This window comes from Martes martes (assembly GCF_963455335.1).
Source record: "Martes martes genome assembly, chromosome: Y".
NCBI lineage: Eukaryota > Metazoa > Chordata > Mammalia > Carnivora > Mustelidae > Martes > Martes martes.
This window is the reverse complement of record NC_137907.1, coordinates 18,473,682-18,483,831: the sequence shown is the minus strand read 5'-3', so window position 1 is coordinate 18,483,831 and position 10,150 is coordinate 18,473,682. Positions and strand designations below refer to the sequence as shown.

Sequence of the window (10,150 nt, the reverse complement as noted above, 5' to 3'; positions counted from 1 at the left end):
GACGGCCTGCACACAGGGGAGCAAAAGAGGACATGCAAGTCCACACACACACGTGCAGAATCCTACACACATGGTCCTCAGCTCAGAGGAATGCTCAGGTGGCCAGAGGTGCTTGAAAATGCGCGCACACACACAGACACACACACACACACACGGATGCGGACCCGCCCACAGCTGCTCCCTCACACACAGCAGACTCACGATGTCACACAGCCTGTGGACCACACTGGCGTACCCTCACATATCCGTGGAACTGTCCCCTGCGGTGGGTGGTGTTACCTGCAGGAGGGTCTGGTGTCCACAGGGACGGTGAGGGACCGCCTCCCCCTTGGTCCTGCCGGGACCCTTGGGTTTGTGCTGGACCTGACCAGAAGCATGCATGGCCTCGCATCTCAGCAACGCAGGGCACACTTCCAGGAGCAGGGGAACTTGGAAAAGCTCTCCAAGCGATGTGAATATGGTGGTGCGAGGAGCCAAGGGGGCACCAGGGCCCCGCTCGGGAGCACCTTGGACCCTCCTGGGCCCCCTGCTCTAAAGAACAAGACTTCACCGGGAGAGCTGCACCTTTTTCCCCTCCTCGGCCAGATCCTGCCTAGGAAGGGTGGGGTTCTCTCCCCAGGCCCAGCCCTGCTGCGCCCGGCCCCCAAGCTCTCCATCACGCCCACCCATGGAATCCAACAGGATGGGGGCTGGAGGATCCCAGCAGGCTGATTTCCTCCTTGCCATTTCCCGTGCCCCCGACAGAAGCCGACACATGGACCCAAAGGGCTCTGTAACTTGTTTATGGCCCTTCCCCCTGTCCCTGCAGCATTGGGCAGGATACTCTCTAGCGCCGCCCCTGCTGATCCTTGTCCCTGTTTCTGTCCCGTGCAGGCAGAGCACCACGGAGACGAGCCCATCCATGTCTCTCAACGGTGGAGGCCTCATCAAATTCGTCTCGGTGGTCAAACTCGGGTGCTCTCTGATGTCCACTTCCACACAGCGGCCATGCCCCGACACATACACACACGCATCACACACACACAGAGACAAACAGGAAAACACACACAAAAATCTTAGCTATTTGTGAAAACACATGCTGCCGGGATCGCCAACGTGATGTTGCGAGCCCGCCTCGTCCCCGTGGGATCCCTGTTCCTCCCCAGCGAGGGCGCCACGACCCTCCTGTGGACGGCCTAGGGCCATTTCCCAGGATGTCCGTATGGCTGCGGGAGGCCAGGCGGTGCTCAGGAACGTGGAGGGCAGCCCGGGAGTCGTGGCCCACGACGGGGACGGGACAAGGAGCCCGACTCCCCAAGATAGGCCGGCCATCCCCAACTGAAGGCGTTGGCAGGAGGACCGAGAGAGGGGCCGACAGCCACGGGAGACAGTTCAGGAAAAGGCGGTGGCGAAGCCTTGCTTCGCCCGATTGAGCAGGGATTTGCCGGCACACAGCATGGGGGGCAGGCACCTGCCGGACTAGACACCTCCTCCGCCCTGTGGGTGTGCTCTGAGTGGCCCCAGGCTCACTTCCCACCCTGCCAGCTGCTGCGTGGGCCCAGGCTCCTCTGAGCCTCAGTTTCCCCGCCATGAAACTGACTGTCCCCGGGCACCCTCCCCACACAGTTCAGGACCCAGCCCTCGGGGCTCCTTACCGACAGGTCTTCCTCTCAGCTCACTCCCATGGGCCGCCTTCCGGCCTAGGGTAGTACTGCAAGGGATTGGGCCACAGCTCTTCGATGATGATCTGGGAGGGGAAAAAAGGCCAGGTGAGCGTGGGGCCCCCGGCCCCGGTCCCCAGCAGCCGGGGCCCCAGCATCACCGTGGCGGACGAAGGCCGCAGGGGCCTCACCTCGGCCATCCTGTTGGGCCCCGGGCAGCTGGGGTCACACAACCAGTTGAAGAAGTTCAGGCTGCTGCTGTCTCGCCTGCGGCTGGCACCTCCACGTTCCTCATCCCAGAACCACTGGACTGGGGTGCAACGAGTCGCCCTATATCCTGCAGGACGAGGAAACTTAAGGGAGGCCGTCCATGGCCAGGGCCCCACGCCCGCTCTCGCTCCCAACCTACAACCTCTCCCCCTCCGGTGCCAAATCCCTCCCCCGCCCCCAGGACCCCATACACCTCCCTTCCCGTTCCCGGGGCCCACGTGCCCGGCGGCCCTCCGCCAGCTCCCCTGAAGCTCAGGCCCACTCTTACCGGCGATGCTAAGGTGATACTCCTTAACGATCACGTCGTTCTGGAAGTAGGGGTTGCTCCCAAAGGAAAACATCAGCCCGCAGCGGTACTTGGGATGAACCAGCTCCTCCACCTGGCCCAGCAAAGCGAGAGGACGGGGAGGGGGAAGGGGACTGAGCGCGGCTCTGAGCAACCCTGCCGCAGCCCCTCCAGCTGCAACCCCACTCCCAAGGCACCACCGCCGGCCTCCGTCTCCAGGGCTAACCTCTAAATTGGTCATGTAGCTGAGCAGGTCTGCGTCCTGGTCACCTGTCACGGCTGATATCTGCGGGTGATTCAGGATCTGCCTTGGGTCAAGGAGCCTCGACGGCAAGTGCTCCGGAAAGAGAACCGGGAACCACCCGGGAACCCCCGGCCCTTCCCGACCGAGAGCCAGGGACCGAATGGGGCCTGTGCACAAACAGAAGGCACCGCCACACTCCCAGCCTCCTCAGCGCTTGCCCTTTCGTCACCCATGCTCTGCCCTGGGGTGGCGCTGGGCTGGAGGATCAACAGGGCGAGGCCAAGAGCCTGCCTGCTTTGCCTTCCCAAGTCCGTCTGGCCTGTGCCCGGGGCCGGCTGGGCCAGGAGGCGGTCAGTCACCACGCTGGATGTCTGGATGGGCTCGGTCCCCCGCTCACGGCCGTGTTTGCTTGTGTGCTCCCCTGAAGCCCTGGGCTCTTGAGGGACCTTCTGTGCCCACAAGGGGGCTGCTCCGCTCACTTGCAGCATGGCTGCACAGCCAGGGTGCCAAGCAAGAGCCTGGCAGAGTCAGCAAGAGAGGGAGGAAAGGGGTAGTGTGGGAGGACGGGGCGCGAAGGAGGAGAGAGAGAGAGACAGAGACACCCAAACTCCGAGGAAGAGACTTGCAGAGGGACGGCAGGGGGGGAGAGAGCGAGCCAGGGTGGGGGACGTGGAGACGGAGAGGCAGGGAGGCAGGAAACGTTTCTGTGAGCACCTGGGCCAGGGGCCTCGGCCCGCCTCAGTAGGACCTGCGGAGACAGAGTTTGTAGCACCCCTGCACCGTGTCCAGGGCCCCGGGGGCCGCTGAAGTCGGCCAGCCCGCTGACTGACCCTCAATGAGTGCAAGCGCACAGAACTCTAGGTCTGCCGTGACCTCGCCAAAAAGACAGGTTGGGAAGGACCGGGAAGGAGGCGCGCAGCCTCTCCATCTGCCCCACGCACCCCCCAAATCCTTTCCTTGCAGCATCTGCTCTGAGCCAAGTGGGACCGGGCTTCACTAGGAGTCCAGAGTGTTGACCCGGGTTCCGCGACCGCAGAGGCCTGTTGGGGTGCTGCAGCCCCAAAGCACTGGCCCGGACCTTCTGCTCAGGCAGCAATGCACAGGTCCCAGCCCCTGCCTTTCCCCCCAACGCCCACTCCCTCCCCGCACCCACCTCCTCCAGGACCACCCTCTGCTGGCCCCTGCCCCTCTGCTGTGCAGGAGAAGGCTGGGGCCACTGCTCCCGCCTTGGGCCCACTGCTGCCTGGGCGGCCTACTGCCGCGAGGTGCCCAGCGCTAGAGGCCTGGGGCCCACGGCTGGGGGAGCGAGGCCCATCCCCGCAGCTCTCCTGCCCCTGGCTGAGGCTCTGCACCCTGCTGCCCTGCTCCCACTCTCCTCCACAGGTGCCCAAACCCAGCCAGCAGGCTGAAGGATACGGCGTGTGCCCAGAAGCCAGGGATGCCCTGGATGATGGCCCTTCTTCGAGCCAGGTGACCACTGCGCTTCCGATTCATCCTGCGCTTCAGCCGCAAGTAGGCCCTGGAGGCTTGGGCGTCCACAGAGCGGAGCGCTTCCTGAACCACCTCCAGCGTGGCAAGTGCGGCCCCGGCTGGGTCGGGCCGGGGCACAGGCTCTGCCTGCCACAGCTCCTTCGGCCTCTCGACCTGCTGTGCTTGCGCCGCCTCCTCGTCTTCCGCCGCCAGCACCTCCTCGTCTTCCGCCGCCAGCACCTCCTCGTCTTCCGCCGCCAGCACCTCCTCGACTTCCACCGCCAGCACCTCCTCGTCTTCCGCCGCCAGCACCTCCTCGTCTTCCGCCGCCAGCACCTCCTCGACTTCCACCGCCAGCACCTCCTCGACTTCCACCGCCAGCACCTCCTCGTCTTCCGCCGCCAGCACCTCCTCGACTTCCACCGCCACCACCTCCACCACCGCCGCGATATCCTCCACCACCAGCACCAACTCCGGCCCCGCGCCGGCCTCCTCTGTGCCCCCCTGGGCCTCAGCTTCCCGCACAGCCTCTGCCACCACCCCCGCAGCCTCGAGGGCCAGAAGCGCCCCCGCGTGCCCGCAGGAGCCGGTCTCCCTGAGGGCCCCCGCCTCCTCACCGCCCTCGTCTGCGACCAAGGTGCTCCAGGATTCTGGGGCAGCCCCGCCTTCCCCGGACCTCGACTCACTCTCCATGTGGCCCTGGCCCTGAGCGCCGGCCGCTGGGGACTGAAGGCGACGGAGGCGGCACCGGCAGCTTCAGCTGCAGCGCCCAGGAACGCCGCTGGGCGGCAGCGCCTAGCAGAGTGCGCGGGCCTGGGGCACGCATGCGCACAGGCCCCCGGGGCGGGCGGTGACGGGGCAGACACGGGCGGCGCAGGGGTGTGGGGCGGGGGGAGGCACGCATGCGGCCTGGGCCGGATGGAGCCCCCGAGCCCCGCGCAGGACGCGGCGTGCTCCCGGGTCTAACCCGTGCCAGGGCAGTGGGCGTGGCCACCACCCGCCCTGTGTCTTGGCCGCACCAGAGCCCGCCCGGGAGCCCGCCCGAGCCCCTCCACCGCGGTGGCCTCCGCGCCTCTCAACCCCAAACGTTCTCTTCAGAGACCCCTGTCAGGCCTTTCCCGCAAGTGCCGTGGTATCCCAGCCCCACTCGTCCCTTTCTCGTCCGTCCGTCTGGGGCCCCTCGGCTGGCGCCAGGAATTGAAATCCGGCGGCTGAATGCCGAGTGTGCCCGCCGCGCGAAAGCCTCCCGCGCTCCTTCTTAGGGGACCTGGGGGAGAGCCCGGGGGGCATCAGCTGCTGCCCCACCTGCGCCCCGTCACTGCCACGTGGCTTTCGCCCTGGGCCTGCCCGGTGGTGCACGGCGCCAGGAGCCCGCCGCCAAGGTGCTGCGTGCAGGGGCCATCCGCCTCCCCAGCCCCCCACCCCCCATCCCCCGCCCCAGCTTTCCGGAAGAGAAGGGAACTGCACGCCAAGTACTTTCCCTGAAGTTACTCTGCAAAGAGCCGAGGTCCCTGGCCACCGGGGTGCCTACAGAGCTGCTAAGCCGGCCCCGGTGAGGTCCGTGATTGCGACTGGGCAGCATGCGACTGGGCCAGGCTTTCAGTCCAAAGAGAAACTCTGCAAATTCCTCTGCCCAAGCCAGTGGTAAAACTTGCTCCCAAGGTGCTTTCCTCTGAGCGGCCCCTTTCGCTTTGTTTCTGTGTCTCTTTTCCTCGTTGCGTTCTCCTTCTCCACCTGACTTGCATGCAAGGGCTCTTGTGTCTTTCTTCCAGCTCCGCTCCAAGTTCTCCCTTAGACTGTGTCGGTGGCTGAGTGGAGTACCGTGCGGGGAGGGGATGGCCAAGTGAGCATGCACAGCCCAAGTGCCCTTTCTCTGGTACTCCCCACGTCGGTCCTTTGAGACAAGACCACACCTCACAGAGGTCTGCTCCGGGGGGCGGGGGCGGGTGCTGTGGCGGGATAGGATGCTTGCCGCCTGAGGTGTCAGGGAAGGCCTCGTGGGTGATGGCAAGGCCACCAGCGTTGCGGTTGCATCGTGGGAGGGCCTCTATTAGAAGGAGTGGGTCGGTGTGTCCTGGGGGATTTTGACCAGAAAGACGCAGGAGGAACTCCCTTGGCGTTTAGTGCAGGCGTTAAGTGCAGGGGCTGTGGTCGCAACAAGTGTCACAAACGCCCCTGCAGGGAGTAAGATGCATGGCTGTCTATGGGGCGAAGAAACAAATGTCTGAGACAGTCCGTGAGACAGCTCAGACTTTGGAATTACTGGTACAATCCAAACTGACCCAGCACTTGCAACCTTGCCCAAACCACTAGAGGAGGCTCCTCTGGTGTTACCGCAGGAACAGGAGCACAGCCTTGGAGAGGGAGAAGGCTGGGGTGGTGACAGGGGGAGGGGGAGGAGAGGGAGACTGGGAGGAGAGGGAGAGAAGCCCAGAAGGAGAAGAAGAGCTGGGGGAGAGAGGGGGAATGGGAGGGAGGGAGAGAAGGGAAGAGAGGGACAGGGGCAGGAGGGAGAGCCGTGCACAGGGATGGGGAGGGAGAGACAGGCAGGGCGCGGCGAGGAAGGGCGGAGGCGGGGAGGCAAGGACTGGTCTGCCCCCAGCTGAATTCATACTTTGCGATGCATGTAGACCCAAAGGACACATCGCCTGTGAGGAAGGGGCCACCCACGCGTGGGGAAGCAACAAGTCGGCTGAGCAGAGCTGAATCCAGTGGTGTCAACCAGGGCAGCTGTCATGTTTCCCGAAAACATGAGACAGCAAATGGGGAAGTCACGGAGGAATAGAGGGTGGAAACAGCCAGGGAGTACACAGACACCAAGTACTGTGATTGTGGACTGCCCTGTGTCAGTAACGGGGCTGGTCAGTAACGGGGCTTCACAGCACTGGAGTAAGATGTGGACGACAGCAGAACGGGCAGGTGTTGAAAAGCTGGCCACATCTATGCTCCGTGCAAGAGACTGGCCTCTGAGTCCCAAAGTCACAAAGAATTTGAAAGTGGGAGGAGTGAGGCCAAGACCTCAGAAGATGGACGGTGCCCTACACGGTCAAAGCAGCCTGCGCGCACTTGGCCCTTAACCAGGGGAGCGTGCTCCGTGGGGTGTTGGTGAGGACTAGGGGTGCCCTTTGGTGGCATTTCCCTTTTGGGGTCTAAGCGGATAGAGGGCATTGGGCACCTGCCTTCAGACCACGGAGAAGGAGGCAGATCAGCCTCGGGGTCAGCACGGGACAGACAGCACACGGGCGGGTGTCCTGGGTCTCGCATTCAGCAATACTCTGCCCTCTCCTCTGCTGACCATCTGGGGGACCCCAAGCCAACGTCCTAGGGAAGCCGGGAAGTGGGGATCATGGGGCTGCGTGGGGTTGTCAGTATGTGAGCGTGTCTCTGGACATGTGAGTGGGTGAAGGTTGTGTGCCTGGGAGGGTGAGTGAGTGTGTGCGTGTCAGGACATGAGGGTGACTGAATCACTGTGTGTTGGCTGGGGGTGTTGGCTCTGCTCCTGAGTATGTGTCAGTGTATGTGAGTGGCTAAATATTCTGTGGCTTAGGGCGGTTGGAACCCGATGGTGTTCGTGTGTGTGTGTGCGCGCGCGCGTGCGTGTGTGTGTGTGTGCGGGCCCGCACGCGCGCGCGAGCGTGCCTTTCCCTGCAATTTATGCTTCCGCCCAGCTACCTGGGCCAGAACGACAGGGTGATCTTTCCTACCTTCCCTCCTCCCACTTTCCCCTCTCCAACAGTCCCTCCACAGGGCCTGGCCCCCACTCGCTCCCGCTGTATCTGGGGCTGAGAGGATGACTGTGTCAGCAAGGGCCTGGGCCCCTTGTTTAGAAGAAAGGAGAGCCCTGGCACTGGGGTTCAACGGAGTAATGAAACTACAGTCCCACCCGTTCTGTGTGTGAGGTCATCCACCAGGGAGCATCTCTGGGAGACGGTCATCGCCATCCACCAAAAGTTGACACTGGACACGTTTGGCCCTGGCTCGCCCTTCCCTTTCTTTGACCTCTGTTATTTCCCCAGGGAAGGCATGGGCCCTGTTAGCTGGCCTTTCGCTCATCTCCTCTCCCTGCCCACCTCCACCATCCCTAGGGGAAGGACCTCTGCCACGCTGGGATGCAGTCCCAGAGCTCGTGTGACCTGGACCTCTGGGCCAGCATACGGCCCCACCCCTTCCACGGAATAAGGATGCCGGGGCAGAGTAGTAAGCATCGACGGGAATCCCATGAGCTCAGGCTCCCCACCTGCCCCTTTCCATGAAGACGACCGTGTGTGAGCGTACACACAGTAACACACATAAACACGGTTGACGTCGTTTTTCCACATTTCAGTATTTTTACAGGGGGCCTCAATCGGCCCTGTGTTTCTCCCAGGCACCAGACTGGAGGTGTTCCCTGTGGGAGGGACCAGGCTGATCATCCGGCTCCATCTGAAGGTCCTGGACTCTTTCCGGGTCAAGGGCAAGGCTTCTGCGTATTCACCTCAACATGCTCAAGTTCCCTGGGAGAGACGGAGACACAGACACAGACACACGGGCACACAGTCACCCGGGCACACATGAGGCGGCCGGTGAGTATCCTCTACGGGCCACACGCAGGTTTGCTTGAGGGTTTCAAGGCCCTTTCGGGGAACGGAGGCCATTCTCCCCTGCCCCTCTCCCCGGCCCTTGATGGCGATCCCCCTACATTTCCTCCACCCACATAGCAACGGTATCTGTGCACGCTCTCCAGTGTTCTCTGGCTGATTGCGGTGGGCACAGGAGATTGCCCAGGGAGATGACTGGGAGGACTCTACCGATGAACACACAAAAGTGACGGGGTGACGCATGAGCCTTTACGCCAGGGAACGCAGACATCTGCGCCAAGGCTGGCAAGAGGTGCTTAGGTGGGCTCAAAGCTGAGGCGGTGGCGAGGAGACCTGAGGGCAGGAGTTCACGGCCAGGGAGTGGCACTTCCCGCAAGGCAGCTGCTGAGCCGACTGCTTCTCCGGCTCTGCTCACTGGTGTTGCCTGACCCGCCTGCCTCAAGCTTCCCAGGCAGAACCAGTTTGACACCGCCCTCCCCGACTCACGGTGATGCCCTTTGGACACGGGGTCACCGCCTCTTGAGTGTTCCTCTAAGCCTCCGTTTCTGCATTTGTGGAGCCCAGCTCCCACGGAGCCGCACGGAGCATTTTCAGCACCCACGCCCTGGGCGTCTCACCTGCCCTCCTCTCAGTTCCCTCTGCTGGGGCCTTCTTCCTCACGTAGTACTGCAGGGGATCGGGCCACAGGTCGTCCATGATGATCTGGCAGGGGAAACGGGGCAGGGCTCAGATGCACATCCCAGTCCGCTGGGGAGCACAGGCAGGTTCACGTGCGCGGTTTGTCACAGGGACCCACCTCAGCTATCCTGCTAGGCCCGGCAAAGCTGTGGTCAGAGAACCAGCTGAAGAAGTTAAGGCTGCTCTTGTGGCGTCTGCGGCTACAGGCCTCCTGTTCGTAACAGTGGTGCCACTGGATGGGAGTGGAATGAGACGGCTCGTACCCTGCAAGAGGAAGGGTCCGTGCGAAGGCGCTGGATGATGCATCAGGTTCAACCCTGCCGCCTCCACCTGCTGCCGCCCATCCACGCAGAGGCCCCTTACCAGCAGCCCTGAGGACATACTCCTTCTCAACGACGTCGTTGCGGAAGTAGGAGTTCTCGCGAAAGAAGAGCAGGATCTTGCGGCCATCACGGGGAGACTCGAGTTCCTCCACCTGCCGGGCGGCAAAGTGGGGGAGAGGGTTGAGATCTCTGTCCAGCAGACCCTTCCCCTCCTGGCCTTGGGGAGGAATCGCTTCTGTTACCCCCTCTTCTCCCATCCCCCAGGCCGGGCCTCCATCTCCCGGGCCAGACCTTCAAATCCGTCATGGAGCCAAGTATGCCTTCATCTTGCTCACTGAGCATGGCTGACATCTGCGGGTGGTTCACAAACTGCTTCGGGTCAAGGACTCTCCGAGGGCTGGAGAAGAAAGAGCTACAACAACAGAGCAGGTCTGCACAGCAAGTGCGCCCTGCATCTCCCCTCCTACCACCGGGACCCACTCCACCTCACAGATTGTGTCAAGGGCCCCTGCGCCCCCGCACGGCCTGCTGCATTAGTTAGTTAGGTAATTCCCTGCTGGGCACTAACACAGAAAGCTGGAAATCCTCGGTGACCTCCCTGCCCACCCACGGCCCCCTCCCCGGCACATCGAGGGCAACCTGCGGCCCCACCAGGGACCCCC

At 63.2% G+C, this 10,150-nt stretch overlaps 1 protein-coding gene across 1 annotated transcript; it reads right to left on the bottom strand.

Annotated features, from left to right (window-relative positions):
• Positions 1-8,223: 8,223 nt before the first annotated feature.
• LOC308337812 (testis-specific Y-encoded protein 10-like) lies at positions 8,224-10,150 on the bottom strand. Its single transcript, XM_080796011.1, has 5 exons — positions 9,780-10,150; positions 9,529-9,640; positions 9,284-9,429; positions 9,105-9,189; positions 8,224-8,403 (listed from the first exon to the last, which is right to left on the bottom strand). Exons 1-5 carry the CDS (start codon positions 9,837-9,839, stop codon positions 8,381-8,383), a joined length of 426 nt encoding a protein of 141 aa, XP_080652137.1. The 5' UTR covers positions 9,840-10,150; the 3' UTR covers positions 8,224-8,380.

What these genes read in the sequence shown, in the direction of transcription:
- LOC308337812 (XM_080796011.1), bottom strand. Translation starts at nt 9,839, where the DNA reads ATGTCAGCCATGCTCAGTGAGCAAGATGAAGGCATACTTGGCTCCATG. An exon ending in GTATGTCCTCAGGGCTGCTG is followed by an intron (nt 9,430 to 9,528) that starts GTAAGGGGCCTC and finishes TTCCTCTTGCAG; the next exon opens with GGTACGAGCCGTCTCATTCC. An exon ending in GGCCTAGCAGGATAGCTGAG is followed by an intron (nt 9,190 to 9,283) that starts GTGGGTCCCTGT and finishes TTCCCCTGCCAG; the next exon opens with ATCATCATGGACGACCTGTG.